At 40.3% G+C, this 17,159-nt stretch overlaps 1 protein-coding gene across 7 annotated transcripts in view; it reads left to right on the forward strand.

Annotated features, from left to right (window-relative positions):
* esrrga (estrogen-related receptor gamma a) overlaps positions 1-16,661 on the forward strand; it is a 72,535-nt gene extending 55,874 nt beyond the window's left edge. For all 7 annotated transcript variants that reach the window (XM_053342877.1, XM_053342879.1, XM_053342920.1 and 4 more), the window contains 3 exons: positions 10,938-11,044; positions 11,145-11,307; positions 16,417-16,661. In XM_053342877.1, coding sequence (XP_053198852.1) covers positions 10,938-11,044; positions 11,145-11,307; positions 16,417-16,661 — 515 coding nt within the window. The remainder of the gene's footprint in view (positions 1-10,937; positions 11,045-11,144; positions 11,308-16,416) is intronic.
* The last annotated feature ends 498 nt before the right edge of the window (positions 16,662-17,159 follow it).

Here is a 17,159-nt window from a genome sequence, read left to right on the forward strand (position 1 = left end):
TTATGGCCTGTGCACACACCAAAAACCACATATACACACACACACAGGGAAATTATATAAATATTATATACGTATAGACGCACCAAAGACAGGTATACCTCAAGCACATACACAAGAAAACACCTGCAGATAGGCTGAGACTGCCCCTTTACCTATGTGTTCCTCAACAGTGTAGAAAAGTAAAATATATCACATATCATATACATCACAAAATTACTGGCTGTAAATTAATTTTAGTGTCCAAATGATTGCATGTAAAATAAATGCAAATATATGAGTGCATGCAAACAGACTAAGTCTTAGACATTTCCACCTAAGCTGACAATATCTCAACTTCAGAAAAAGTTTAGGGCTTATAACTCACACTTCATTAAAGTATGGAGACAAGAGCTGAAGTTATTGGTGAAGTCTGAGTTCAGTCAGAGTCAGATCCACTCTCCTTATACATAGTTACATGCATATTGTTATCTAGCTACAGCTATTGACTATAACGTTTCTACGCTGGCTATATGGGATGAATAAACACTGGATGCAAAAATACTCCAGTGGTCCATTTGCAATTTGAATAACACAAGGCATAAACTTGCTAAATGTTCTTTGTGCTCAGTCTGAACATACCTGTAAGGAGACAGAAACTCCAACAAGATGCTGCATGATTAAAAATACAACTATTGCTTCTCAGGATGATAGGCCTTTCTTACAGCAGACTTTCTTATAACACTTCCTGTTTTTCAAGTTCAAATACAGCTTGGCTGTGTCCACTCTCAACTGTTGACTAATTTCTTATTTGTTTGGTTATTCAATGAAAACTCTATGTGTGTGTGTGTGTGTGTGTGTGTGTGTGTGTGTGTGTGTGTGTGTGTGTGTTCATGCAGCAATACATCCCTATACAAGTGTGTCACTTCCCACCTGCTATGTGGCAAAGGACCATGGACTCTAGTCTCAGTGCTTCATCGTGTATTCTCATATACACACAAAACATACACACCCATACACACACATACACACACACACACACAGTAGTAATAATGTGTGTATTTTTGTGTCTATTTAATCTTGATGGGATGTTTCATCTGCAGGCTGCTATCACAGCTGGCTGCCTTATTGTCTGGGTCAGACTGATGGGGATGTGTGTGAGTGTGTGTGTGGTCTTGCCTCCATGCACATTTCCCAGTTTGTGTCCCTCTACTTTATCAGCATGCATGCGCGTGTATGCACCAACAACTATTTGTGTGCCTTTCTGAGAGCAGACACATTTCTCTTGTACATGTAAATACTACATACCTACATGAACAATGTCTACAAACATTAAGTGTGTGCATTGTGCGTGTGTGTGCGCTGTCACATGCCACACACACAGCCGTACCAAACCATTGGCTTGGTTGCTGATGATGACATATGAGTTCCTGGCCTTGGTAATGGCTGTTAAATCTCATAATTACACGCTTCTTTATTGCAATGCATAATGACCCCGCAGCACTATTGGACAATTAATTAAGATTTTCAGCCCAGGCTTTTTCAGACCCAGATGAGGAGGTGGAATGAGGTCTAATGTTCTTGTCTTCCAGCTAGGACATTAAGGCTTGATGCTGTAGGAAAGAAGGCTGTTTCTCTGCGTGCATTCGTTTTCATCTCTGTCTTTCTTTCAGCCTGTCTGTCTCTCTCTCTCTTCATTCCTCTGTTGTTGAGCCCGTCCTCTCAATGCTTGTCCTGGATGATGATATTTGAGACCATATCTCTAATCTGTGAATGGTAAATTAATCCATGTGGAGTTTCTGCGGTTGTCTCTATGGAAAGCTACGGGGGATTAGGAAGATAGAATCAACACAGCCTCATAATCTCATACACAGACACCTGGCCAGGACTGAGACCATTGGGTTTTGTTTTAAAGCCACAATCAGCAAGTTTTTTTATCATTAGAGTTCTAACAATGAAAAAAAAAAGTTATTTTATTTCCAAAAAAATTAAAAATTATATCATGCCCACAAATATGTAAATTTAGTTATATTCCACAATCTCTTCAATTTTTTCATGCAAAATTATGTTTGTGACAGTGATAGAGAAGATGAATTTGACATTAAAGAATTTTATTCCATTCTTTTTTGTCCAGTTGGACGATTTTTTGTCCAGTTGGACGATTTTTTGTCCAGTTGGAGTCCTGCCCAAGGGTCTAGATAACAGGGCATCCCATTTGATGATGCTTGGACTATAGATTTTGTCTTTTCAGGAGAATATGTTATCGCAGGATATTGTTCTGAAAAGGTAATCCGACGAGAGATCAATAGACTGTCACAAGCCAGTTAATTGAACAAGCTGGGAAAATGAATTCAACACAAACTAGACAGATGGATAGATAGATAGATAGATAGATAGATAGATAGATAGATAGATAGATAGAACTTTTCTACCTTTTCCATTTAGTGCTGATGAAATCCTTAAAATTGGGATGTGGTGCTCAGTATTGCCATATGAGAGGGAATCGTTCTTTGTGTGTCTCGTGGAGTCCACCGCAGACATGTAGTGACTTTCCCTGAGGTATAGATCTTGATGTGAGGACTAATCAGTGTCTTGGTGTGCTTCCTGATGAAGCTCTTGGGTAAGTGGCAAAGTATCTTTAAAACAAGTCGAGCTGCATTTTACAGAGTCCAATATTCTTTTTTTCTTTTTTTTTGCAGGAACGAGAAATTTTACACAAGCGTCCACATTATGTTCTCTTTATTCTTAATATCTGATTACTTTTTTAAAACATATTTTTGAATATTTTTCACCTCTTTTTGTTTTTTGTCTACAAAACTGTCTGTCAGCAGTGTCTGAGTGTGTGATAGTGAGACAGAGAGCGTTGGTGTGTCTAAGCTTCTCAGTTGTGTGTACACATGGTTAATTCCCCTGACAGATTTTTGCACACATGCACATGCTCGCACACACACCAAGTGGTCATTCCTGCCTACATCAGCATTGTATTGTTAGAGGGAAGGGCAGGATGCAGAGGTAGAGGATGGAAGGAGGATAGACAGATTGAGTCAAGGAAAAAGTTAAGAGGGAATATCAGAAAAACTGTGCTGGGAAAAAGAAAATAGAAAAATGAGTTATTGTACACAAGGTTTATTCCTCCAATAAAAATAAGAGTGGATCATCTCTCGTCTGTAAAGTCAAGAAGACATATCCCCAGCGGAGCACATGCCTGCACACACTCACTCACACAGTCTTTGACACGGCCCTGGTGGGTCTAGAAGTGGGTAATTAAAATGTAAATATTGATATTTTATTATTTGAAAGAGCTCCACTGTAATGCTCTTAATGTCACTCCATCTGTCCTCTCCACGGAGACTTGGGGTCGCCCTCGATGATCGACTGCCCCCATCCAAGTAACCCCGCCACAGCAACAGCTACAACACTCGACAACCATCTCCATGTTGCGACATTTCCATTTTGGGTCTAATTAAGTGTTAAATATTAGCACCCGCAACCACAGAGGCAGCACACGCCACACATGCACACACAGCGACTACAACACACAGTCCTCCTCTCCTCTGCTGTCTCTCCTATTCATGCACACACACACACACACACACACACACACACACACACACAAACTCACAGAGCACTCATCTCCACAACAGCAATGGGAAGATTTTAAGTGTTAATCTTGCAGTGCTGCTGATGGTGTCTAATGTATGCAATTAACAGTCAGCCAGGGCTGAGGGTTTGGTAATTAGCTGGCTGTTCACACTGATTAGAGGCTACCGCAACCCTATGACTGCTCCACTCTCCCCGAGGCCGCACAGAGAAAAATGGGGGATGTGGTTGAAGGAGAGGGGGAGGGTGGAAGGGTAAAGAAATAGAGAAAAGATATTTTAGCCAACAATATGAGAGGGGATGAAGGTGAAGGTGATTACGCCTGCTCATTTGCGCAGTATGAGTGTTAGAGAAATGACTGACCTTGTATCAAATTCATCCCATATTTGTCCAAAAAATGTCAATCTGTATTATCCATTATGTACTTAACAACTCAAATGAGACACAGTGGAGTAATTTTACAGTAAAATAAGAGTAATCATCACGGAAATCTGACCCTTGTACATAGCAATGTCAAGAAAGTAGTGTGAATTGAACTATCTAGGGACTCTATTCTCATTGTATTACCCTTTGCAAAATTGTTCAACTTAACCTGAGCACATGCAAGAAATCAGAACAAAAACCCTACTCAGAAAAAGTGTCAACAATTTATATGAAGAAAATTTCACACTGTTAAAACACTGCTCACTGTATTATGAAGAAGAGACACATATGGAAGAAAGATGCAGGAATCAATCACTCACTGTGTAGTTGTTGATCCACACAAACAAGAAGAAACTGAGCAATATAAAAAGTATAGAATTTCACACACATACATGAAGAGATTCACAGACATTCACACACATACATATCACCTATGCATGTAGCAAATTGGAAGGAGGGACAGGTACAAACACACACACACACACACACAGTTTTGACTGGTAGGATTTTGATTGGGCGATGTGATTTTTCGGATAATGAAACATAAAACTCAATTTATCATATGCACTTTCATATAGTATCATCTCTATGTATATATATGTATTGTATTGAGCTAAGTGTCAGTACACATGTATGTATATAAGTATATGAGTGTGTGTGTCCTGTGTGTGAGTGTGTCTTTAAGCCCTTCTAAATTAACTGGTTCTCTGGGTAGATTTGTTTCCATCTCGTTGCGCATCTCTGTGTAATTGGGTCAGCTGGTGGATGTGTGTGTGTGCGCATGTTTGTGTGTGTGTGTGTGTGTGTGTGTGTGTGTGTGTGTGTGTGTGTGTGTGTGTGTGTGTGTGTGTGTGTGTAGATCTTGTGTGTGTTGTTTCAGCATGGCCAAAGCCATCACAGGGGGTCTGTGTTCATTTGGGCTGGCGTCTGGCCGTATGGTACAAAACAGTTTGAGGTGTGCACGCAGACACACACACAAACACACACTCAAACATACCCTGAAAAAGCATCACAAGGGAGCACTTGCGTTACACAGCATGCAACAATGTGCCCAGTAAAACAAATTTAAACACAAACATGTACAGAAAGTGGTATGAGAGAGAGCACTGGAGCCATGTAACACAGTGTGCATACAGAACAAACACAGACACACACATGCAGTGCAGCGATGTGCTGGTAACTGCTGGAAACTTCACGTGTCCTAATGCAATCTCTATCTCAGTGGGCCAGGAGACTTAAATCTGTCCCCTGCAGAACACAATACGTGTATGCGCTGCACATAGACAATCCTCTGTTCTCCTCTCAACTACAATCATAAAACAGTTTACAACAGAGTTGCCATTCCTGACTGAAGGAAATACTGCCTTTTTTAAAATTCTTCCTTCTGAAACAAAACAACAAAATAAATTGTCTGAAAATAACTACCTAGTGTAGGAATCAGTGTAATTATGATGGTTATCTATCAGCAATGAATAACTTCACATTAGATGTTGTTTTATCTGTGGGTTTGTGTCAGTGCTCAAAGAAATTAAACATGTTCTCCGGTTGGGGGGGGGGGGGGGGGGGGGCATCATGGGCTTTTTACTCATTGTGGAAGTGTCACACTGCAGATCAAAGTGACCATCCGACAGTACACATCTAGATTCCAAAAGAGTAGTTAGTGTGAATTCAGTTTTGCTACACTGTGTTACATTTCTGTGACAATGTGTGAAGCTTATTCTTACTCTCTTGAGTGTGTGAATCTTTGCTGTTACATTGTTGAGACAGACTGAGAAGTTTCATGTTAAACGTGTCCTGAGGCTAGATCATATAGGACAGAGCACAGTGTTGTTGGTAACAGAGCAAGCAGGTGCTCCCAAGTGCACACGCATGCAGATGGACCACCATATGTATTAATAATATTTGTTCAGAGCTATAATTGCAAATTACAGCTACCATATTAGCTTTTTACAAACACAAAGAAACTGTAAAACCAAAGAAAACATAGCAGAAATATGGTTAATTAGGGGTAATATTTCTTTTTTTAAATGTCTCTCTAATATTTAGGGGCAGGGAAAACACTTAAAGCAGCATTAAAGCAGATTTAAAAGGTGCATGGTTGACATATAATGTGACAAAAAAGCCAAACCATTTCCATGTCTATGTAGCCACAGGCCAGTTTAAGTTGCTAAATCCATCCCTGAGCCTAAATCCTCATGTTGGGTTACACTAATTAGTAACACCACCAATAACTACTCAGCTAGATGAAATTTTGAAATGCTTTCGAGATAAAAATTCCACTAATATACACAATGCCTCTGTGCTATTGGCCTGTTCTGAACAAGCTACAGTCTCATGCTGGGTTCAGTGGGTAGTCGGTTCACTCAGATCAAATGTAGTCCAATAACACTGAGTTAACCTGCTTTTCATTTACACACATCCTCACTAGGACCTGCTCTCTCTTTTCTCTCCCTTTGCTTTTCACTTCCTCCTTTTTCTGTTCATGATTTAGAATTATTTTTTAAACAAACTTTCCGAGGGTGTTCTAAAATATCATCCAAATGTCTACTGAAAGTCAAAAATGCTGTTTTTCTCTTCAGTGACAGTATGTTAAGAGAAGTCGTGTGTTAATAACTAGGACCAGATCAGTATTGCAACCAGTTTTCACACCTTTCACATTAATACCCACGCACACAGACACACGCTCTCCTTCTTTGACTCATCAGTTATTGCAGATGTACAAAGACACTATTACACAGACCCAAGTGCACATACAAATATCCTCACAAATGCCACAAACTGTACACACACAACACACACAAGTGAGCAGGTACTTATATCACAATCGGCTCTCACTGGTTCCCATTTGCCCTGTAACCACAAGAAAACAAATATAGGCCTCCTGGATATGTGTGTTCATGTGTATCTGTGTAGCAACTGGGGCGTGAGAGAGGGCTATCCTGTGTGTGTGTGTGTGTGTGTGTGTGTGTGTGTGTGTGTGTGTGTGTGTGTGTGTGTGTGTGTGTGTGTGTGTGTGTGTGTGTGTGTGTGTGTGTGTGTGTGTGTGTGTGTGTGTGCCAGACTGTTGTGCGGTCTCGGGTGTAAACGTGCAGTCAGGACTCATTTGGCAGACAAACAGGCCGCAGGGTGGCTGGGGAATCGACATGTGTTTGTGTGTTTGTCTTTATGTGTGTATCTGATAGAGCAAAGGGAAGAGAAAAAAGAAAGAGAGCACAAGAGCAAACAGTAGAGGTTAAGTCTGCATGACTGCACTGCAGCCTCTTTCTGTCAGACCAATGTACTGTATGGCACACACACAAACATACCTACACACACTCTGCTCCTTCATAGATACAGTACTATCAAGTGCAGTCATATTTTAGCAGACACACCTATATAGATAAATAGTTATTTTGGGTCATTAACTTGACCTCATATGCCCCCTACTCCTTCCCATATGCACACTTGTGTTTGGTCAAAACAGAATTAACATCCAAACCCTGTTTCCAAACAAATAAGTAATATACTACTAAATGATTGCATGAATGTTTCCTGGATTCTTTATAATTGGAAATGGATCCAATCCAGGAAGTGTTCATTTATGACCATTTTGCTTCTCTGTAGATCCACTCATTGAATATTTTCTCATTGCATCAATAACAAGTAATCTGGACAGGATCATTTTGCTTTAAAAACATCTTTGCTGTTTGCAGTTAGTTTGGCAGGTTCACATACTGACATCGGAAAGAAGGAGAGCACAGAAGAGTAGAAGTGGCAGATGTAAGGCTAGAGGCTCCAGATTCCCTTCTTTAATGCAACGGGCCCTTGCACACAATGGGCCATATTTAAATGAAGTTAAATGGTATTCTTGTTTGGATTTTTAATGTAGACAGCAGACCAGCATGTCTGTGACTTGGGAAAACAAATACTTAAAATATAAAGTATTCCAATGGGAAAATGAACAACTAAAATATGCTCATAGAAGAGCCAGAAGTATATATCCAGTAATGGTGAGTATTAGTTTTCTTGCCTTGACAGGTTGTGTCTTACAGCAAATTTATCTTATTTAAAGTTGTTAATATGTTTGAGGAAAGGTTTAAACTCCACAAGCTTCACAAAATACACACACACACACCCACACACACACACACACACACACACAGTCATACTTCCACACATAGTATAAGATTCCTTATCAACAATGGGCAGAAAGTAAATGTAATTAGAGCCAAATAAGGAACCTTCTTTTGTCAACTGAAATCACAGGTATGAAAGAAAGGTCTCCACCCCTCCCTCCACTACCTAAACCCCCACCTCTTCCCCTTTTTACTTTCTTCTCTCCTCCATCTCACTCTTTCTCGTGCTCTCTGTCTCTCCCTCCATCAATACCTCTCTCTCTCCATCATCAGCACTAAATTCCCATTGATGTTTCTTTTCTTCTGCTGTATCGATCGCTTCATGAGAAGGAGGGGAGGAATGGAGGAAGGGAAGAAGGGAGAGATGGCGTTATCTGTTAATTAATTTGTCCTGAAGCCGGCCGCCTATTAATCAGACAGATAAGAGGCATTGGATGGCTGAACGGTGCAGACAGGCTGGTGGGGAGGAGAGGGGGTCGGGGAGGCTCAAATACACACACACACACACAAACATACAGAAGTACACACAGATAGACACGCATGCAGAGACTCACAGAAACATTATGTATGGGAATGTTTGCATACACACAGAATACAAACCTGCTGATAAAACAACAAGCCAGCATGCTCACAATACAACTATACACATTCAAATACACAATGTACTGTAGGCCTGCACATATTCACACATAGACACAAGCACACACACATACACACACACACACACACACACACACACACACACACACATACACACACATACACACACAAACCACAACCTGATAAAAATCATTCATGTACCTCAATAAGAAAAGCTGCACTTTCAGCTCAATAAATTAATCACGGGGGTTTTAATTATTGGTGTTTCCTTTGTGTGTGTGCCTGTGTGTGTGTGTGTGTTTGTGCATATATGTGTGTATTTTATGTGTAATTAGGAGGGAGATTTGTTGATAGGGGGTATGTGCAAATTTACAAACAGCCAGTCATGCAGATATGTTTTGGATTACTTTTTTTTTTACTTTACATGCACTTGTGTATTTGTCTTTCTGTGACTCTGTGTGTTGGTATGTCTGTGTGTGTGTATTAGTGTGTGTGTGTGTGTGTGTGTGTGTGTGTGTTAATTTTAGCAATGCCAGTGCTTATTTTCCCTGCCCACAATGAGTGGTGAAGTCCCAAAGATCCCCTAAAGACATCTGCCTTTGTATATGATGTGTGTGTGTGTGTGTGCGTTTGTGTGTGTGTGTAGTTGTGTGTGCATGAAGACCCCCTTAAGAAATTCACCTCTAATCCCTTCTGATGATTTCATTAAGTAGAAGAAGACACTGCCAGTTGGCAACGATACTGCTCCCTTCACTGTGCTGCGTGTGTGTGTGTGTATCAATCATACACATTTGGATTCATTCCAGTGTGTTCCTGTGCATTTATGTCTATGCATACGTGATATGTGTGTGTGCTGCAGTGTCCACAGATGCATATATCTGTGTGTGTGTGTTGGAGACATTAACAGTTGTAGATAGAATGCATTAGAGCACATCACAAATAACAATAGCCTGCAACCTGGACATAATGAGACGCCTGCCATTACCCATCAACACACAGAGAGATAAGAGCCCCTAACACACAGGCACACACACATACTCACACACACTACCATCTCAAGAGGAAGCTCATCGCAGCAGATGTTGAAGAAATATCTTCCTTCTCATCTGCGTGGTCCTCTTGGCAGGATGCTCCTCAAAAAACACACACAAACACACAACGGAGGGCTGCGGCAAGGTCTGACAGGTGTGCTCACATGGGCCACTGTTTATGAAGGCTTGCACACACAAACACACACATGCTCACATATAGGCAGACTGGCAGGTGTGAACAGACAGGTGTGTGAGGAGAGGACAGCTGTGAGGAAAGGTGTGAGTGGGCAGGTGTTCCATTAAAGAGATAGACAGAGAGATAGAAATGCAGAGAGAGAGAGAGAGACAACAAGCAAGAGAATGGTTCAAGTAAAAATAATAATACAAAGGTAATTTTCATGATGTGTAGTATCTTCAGAAGAAAGCGAAGAAAGAAGAAATGTGAAACCAAACAGGAATGAGATGTATCAAGACGGATGGAGGAATAGTGAAGCCAGAATCAGACACACAGATGGTCAGTGGTAGACAGATACCGCCAGATAAAAAGGCATGGATTGCGATAGGAGAGACAGACAGATATAGACGTAGGCAAATAGAAAGACATAGATTGACACTGAAGAAAGCAGGAGTTTTGAGGCCATAGCAGCAATTAGTGTGTGTGTTTGAGCGGCGCAGCAGCAGCGATGACCAGCATTGATCCATGGAGGTTGTGTCAGGGGGAGATAAGGCCTGCCTTTCCCAGGAGAACAGCCCTGGGCACAGGGGAGAGAGGAAGAGGAGGAGAAGGAGGAGTCCCCTGGTCAACTGGGTGGATGGAGGGAGGGTTAGAAAGGAGAGCCGTTTTTGACCCTGTCTTCATCAAAACAAGCTTTATTCTCTCTTTTACCTTCTTTTCATTCCTCTCCAATACTTTTGCTTTACTTTCAATTTCAAATTTCTGTTCCATTACCTACCAGCAACAATGATTAGTAGAAATAGTATTAATAATAATGCAATACAATAAAAAACACATCCTTTACAAAAATAGATCAGCATGCATTTTCTAACTTGTTTTCCACATAGATGCTTTTCAGATCTTTTTTCTCTACAGCAAAACAGGCATTGCAAACCTCTTTATAAACTGTATTAGAGCTAAAAATCTAAATTAACATCTCATTCTCTTTCTTCTTCTCCCTGTCTCAATCTTTGCCAGGTTTCTCTACGCTGTCTTTGGCAGACCAGATGAGTCTACTGCAAAGTGCATGGATGGAGATCTTGATCCTGCGTGTTGTGTACCGCTCACTGTCCTTCGAAGACAAGGTTAGTGTCTTTGGCTTTATGTTTGTTTCTTGCTCTCCTTAAATATGTCAGGGTTTATATTTATTTTTTTACCTCTCCACCGGTTTGTGTTTCTCTTTAGTTGGTGTATGCTGAGGACTACATAATGGATGAGGACCAGTCAAAGCTGGCTGGACTTCTGGACCTGAACAATGCCATCCTTCAGCTGGTCAAGAAATACAAAACGATGAAGCTAGAGAAGGAAGAATTTGTCACTCTCAAGGCCATTGCTTTGGCTAACTCAGGTTTGAATTCTTTACTCTCAGCTGATGTTTTAGTCTGTCTGCACATCTGTGTTTGTTTGAGCACACGGCTGGTGGAGAAAGAGTTAATCTGAGGAAGCTCCAGTCCTGTGGGACTAATTTAAGCTGAACCATCAAAAGACTGATTTCAATACTCTGCATCCAAACACACACACACACACACACACACACACACACCACACGCACAATTGTGACTCATGACAAACACATGACACACATACTTTCACACACAGAGAAATGTATTCTGTTACAGTACCTGGAGTTGTCAAGCCTCCCACTTTCACTAAGAGTCATACTCTTCATACTGTAATTGTCACACAAGCCTAAAATCATTTTACACATGCAATACAAACACAAACACACACACACACACACATTCATCTTTAGCCAGAAGCCCACCTCACACCCCCAAACAAAGTGACGACCCTTTTACAATTAGCATAGTCGTCTCTTCAGATGCCTGTTAAATAAGGTGAAATCATTAGAACCCAAAGTCTGTCGATAAAGCCCCCTCTCTGATGTGTCCAGCTGCATCGACAGCTGACTGACACACACACACACACACATGCTTACACACACGCACACACGCCTTCTTCCTCCCATGACCCGTCTTTTGAACTTTGTCTTGGAAGCGGGCCAGCTCTTCAGTACTCTTTAATTACAAGGGGGGAGCTGTCAATACAATGTGTTTAAATGGGAGAATGCAATGGGAGAGCTTTGAATAGCAAGGGAGGGGCCTTTTGTTCTGATTCTGCCACCATCAACACACACACGCCCCAAAATCATTCACACACACAAACAAATACTCACACACTTTGCCAATTTCATCACTCTGACACATATACAAACAAACTTAAACATAAATACCTGTGTGTGCTCAAATGCTTGCTCACACACATAAATGCACGGTGTCATGCACATGCAAAAAATATTGACATTTTGTTTTCCTGGGGGTTATGTGCAACGATCAATGTCTTGGCTTGGCTCTGTGTGTGTGTGTGTGTGTGTGTGTGTGTGTGTGTGTGTGTGTGTGTGTGTGTGTGTGTGTGTGTGTGTGTGTGTGTGTGTGTGTGTATGTGATGTTTGTGTAGGTGAACAAACGCTGTTGACTGAAAGTTGAGAAAGCTCTTTGGTTTGGGCCAGCAGGACAACAGTGATGATGACGATGATGAATTATTTGACAGGCATCAGAAAGAGCAGTTTAAACTTCTGTGCAGCAGATTTCAAAAGCATTGATGTGAAGTTATATATTGTCCACCACTGCAAGGTTAAGACAATCTTGAAATAACAATATTTCATGACATTTTTAAAGATTAATAGTTACTGAAAACAGTCACGAGTAGTAATTTAGTTTCATTCTTTTCACACCTGTACAATAAAACAAGAGCCCTGTAGCAAATAATAACATTGTCAAGCTCACATCGTTCAGAGAGGTGCTGAACCAATCTTAGAGTATTTTCAAGATTTATCAGTATATAAAATGTCAGACAATAATCAAAATTCCCAAGAATCCCAATGTTACATCAAAAACCAAATAGAAGCTTCACCCAGAGAATGTTTTGTGTATTTACTTCAAAATAACTTTTCAATCAATTTATCAGTACTCAAATAATTGCCAATTATCGTATTATATTAATCAACTTGTTTACGCTCTAACTCATTTCTGAGTTAATGGTGTTTATTTTGTATTGGACTGTATTATGTTCAAAATGACTTTGCTACATAACTTGCTGACGTAAAGGAGACAGTTGTACCTTGTAAAACTGTATATAGTCTTTATTCTTGTAGGTAACATACCAGGAATATCACAATATCAGGATACTTTAAAGATGGATGAATGTCAGCATCACTGTCAGACTGAAGACAGTCTGACATTCCAAATATTCTACCAGAATATACATTTTATCCTTCAGGTAAAAATGGCATATGGCTGAACTCTTTCTGAACCTGCTAGTTTGTCACATTCATTAAATGAAATAAAAAAAATATCCAGATAAATCCTGAGAGTGATGTTATGTCCAAAGTCTACCTCAATGTAAAGAAAACTCCCATTTGAAACAGTCTTTCTTTCTGAAACATCTGAAACATCTGATGTCCAAATAAGAAGTTTGCATCATTGCCCAGACTCTCTAACCGCTTTTCAAGACAACAGAATGCTAGCATTAGCATTTTGAAGGGCACTGACACTAATTAATTCACAGGATGCTAATCGTCTGCATTAATGAAGCCAAGCCTTAAGAAATGTTAGCAAACGTGCCCCACATGTAAAGACAGCTAAACTAGCCATGGGAAACAAGAGGCACGTGTGTGTGTGTGTGTGTGTGTGTCTGTGTGTGTGTGTGTGTTTGTGCATAAATTTATGTGTGTGTGTGCATTGTGTTCCATGTTAACACGTGTGTTTTAACAGCCGAATGTGCTCGTGCTCATTAACGTCTGCTGTTTTACTTCTGAGTGTACTGCGGGTCACAGCACAGGCAGCAGCCGTGTCTACCATCTTAAATACTAAATGCACAATATTAATCAAAAACAATGTGAGACTCATTCAACTTTTAACTTATGTTCATGATGAGCTGTAATTTAGGAAACCAGTTTTCAGAAATCCAAGAATTAAGAGGAGATGGGAATTTGACCAGCATTAATACTCAAAACTGTACATTTAACACATTCTGTTCCTTTTCTTCGTGTCACTTTACAGTGAATACAATACACAATTTGCATTACGTTTTCATAGATGCTGCATAAGGGGCAGAAAAAAGACAGAAAATGACTAAAGGAAATCTTCAAAACAGTAGTTTATTTCTATGCAGACTAAATTGTATGTTCTGTGTGTCCTAATAATATGAATAATATGAATTAAGGTAATTGAAGTAATATATCGTCCTCTCCCCATCACTGTTACTGCTCTCCACTGCTCTCTTAGCTTAATATCATTAAGCAGTAAAGTATGAGTGGACCACCCACTCTTATTTAAACCAGGAAAAAGTAAAACATTTGAGAACCAATAGAGGCAGAGTTTTCTATTGATCCCTATAGAACAAAGCCACTGACTGGTCTGGACCTGCATACTGATACATGTATTACTCTTTATAGATCCAGCCCTGTGTATTCGATTGTGTATGCCAGTGTGTCACATTTTTCTGTCTACAAAGTATCATTTTTGTGTTTCACTTGCTTTTTAGTTAATATTAGTATAAGTTTGTGCTCTCTCCTTTGCATTTGGATGGTACGATCATCTGTGTGTATAAGAAGTACACTATGAGAAGTATTTGGTTGGATAATAAATCAGTATTTTACACTAAAGGCCGAAGCTGCTCTGGCAAGTAAAAACACTTCACGCAAAAGGATACTGTAAAATTGTTTTATTTGAATGCAGCAGTTACAACACACACCTCAAGTCTTTCCAGTAAAAGCCCCTAAAATGTTGGTATGAAAGTGACCCTAAAAAAGAGAAGTGCAGAAAGTAAAAAATTCAATTGCTTGGTGATAAAAGACCCCAAAAAGTAGGGTTTGTACACTAACAGTATCACACACACATACACTATGTTTCCTTCTGAATTATTAATGGACACTGTTACATCCATAGAGTCAATTTAGAGTGAATATATCAGAGTGCGTTATCATATTTTGTGTGCACGTGTGTCCTTGTATGAAAAACCACATGCACACCCAGGGCTCATCCCCTCCTCAGCTCTATTTTGTGTGTACACGTGCATGCAGGTGTGTGTGTATGTATGTGTGTGTGTGTTGGGGTGTGGCGTGTGGGGGTGGCCTATCAATAGTTGCCTTGTGATTATTATTTAACATGCATGTAGTCATTGATCGGAGACATTGATCGGAGGTTGGGAGCTAAAGGCCAGCTCACATTAAGACTTTGCCTCCCTAAGGGGCAATATGGAGCATTATTATTGAGGGACATTCTCAGCCTTTACTGCTGAAACACACCTTACATGCCAGCTCAACCAAATACTTATGTACACACACACACACACACACACACACACACACACACACACACACACACACACACACAGAGAGAGAGATACAAACAAACACACACATACTCTTAGGTGTTCATGCATCTCTCAATCATTCTACAAGTCTTTTTTTTTTCTCCGCCCACACGTCTCTTGGGCTATCCATTCATCACACCCACAGGTCCACGCTTTAAAGACAGAGAGAGGAGCAGGCCCTGAATTTAAAGATCCATCCCTGGATTTAGTTTGATTGTAGTTTTAAAATCTACATTACAGAGCAGTGTGGTAGATGGTAGATTTTTCAGCTAAACAGTGTTAAATAGAAATGTACTTTCAAAATAGAAAATAAACTCTTTTTTAAACTCCTTTTTTTCCCTTAGTCTGCAACATAAATGTTTTTCTTTGACATATCCAAATGCAAAAACGTATTCTGCAAATCAGCCTTATACATCAAACTTACATTACACTCTACAGTAGAGAACTGAGTCACAGCTTGCAGTAGCATCCCTGCATTGTTTCTGCTGAGGTTTTGGATGGAGTCTTTAGCACCTCTCCCCTCTGTGGCACTGAGCAATAACACATCAGACAGAGGAGGCACAGACTCTGACAAACACACATACTGTTGTAAATATCATCCAGAGGAGTCGTGAGAGCTTGCAAAAACCTGCCTGCTTTATTATTGAAAAATCTAAAAGATAAGTGTTTCAGTCAGTCAGAGGGTGCACTGCACACTAGCAGGCTGATACCTGTTTTGACAAGACAGTTTTTTCATCTATACACATATTTCAACAGCCAAAAACATATTTTACTGTGTATGAACTTGTACATATGCCTCTAAGTTCTCCATACATATTCCCTTTATTACATCCTGATAATTTGCACACGAAAAATTGTGAAAAAAAATTTACTTTTAGAGAAAGAACATTTTTATTATATTTTTTCCAAATATTTTGGTGTTAAATTTTAACTGTTAAGAAAGGAACCAGAATTAGCCAATAGAACAATATTTTTGGAGAAAATGAGTGGGAATATATACATACTGTGCATGTTCAAATATCTTTTTGCCAAGATTAGTTTTTCCAATATACATCTAGACCTCTCTGTCCTTCTTCTCCAGACTCCATGCACATTGAAGACGTGGACGCAGTGCAGAAACTCCAGGATGTGCTCCATGAGGCCCTGCAGGACTACGAGGCTTCCCAGCACCAGGAGGATCCCCGCCGGGCGGGCAAGCTGCTCATGACCCTCCCCCTGCTCCGCCAGACCTCCACCAAGGCTGTACAGCACTTCTACAGCATCAAGCAGGACGGCAAAGTCCCAATGCACAAACTCTTCCTGGAGCTGCTGGAAGCCAAGGTCTGAGGACGGGGGAACAGATGGAGGGACAGCTACACACCAGTCTGAACCACCTGAGCTTCAACACAGACTCTAAACAACAACTTTGAATGACCTCTTGCTCTTTTACACGCACACACTCTTACACACATGCGCACACACACACACAGAAATACGACCCTCAAGTACTGTATGTCTGCTGACACAACCCCCTATGAATACACAAGTCACCTACATCTCTTACCTGAACCCCAAAACCTCCGCCGTCTTTGACAAAAGGGTGCTCACCTTTTGTTTTGGGGAAGATGCTGACAGACTGACATGACCCCCCTATTACCAAGGGAAGAAGATACTTCCTTTTAAAACTAATAACAACCAATTAACAGTTAATGTGGTGACTCAGAACACTGACAATGGCAAAACAGTCACTTATGCATTTAATAATGATTAAGATGTTATTAGCAACATGCTTAAATGAGGACACATTTAAAAAGAAACTGAAAAACTCTTCATTTTAGTTCTGAG

Source organism: Scomber japonicus, chromosome 1 (assembly GCF_027409825.1).
Source record: "Scomber japonicus isolate fScoJap1 chromosome 1, fScoJap1.pri, whole genome shotgun sequence".
In the NCBI taxonomy this organism is placed as follows: domain Eukaryota; kingdom Metazoa; phylum Chordata; class Actinopteri; order Scombriformes; family Scombridae; genus Scomber; species Scomber japonicus.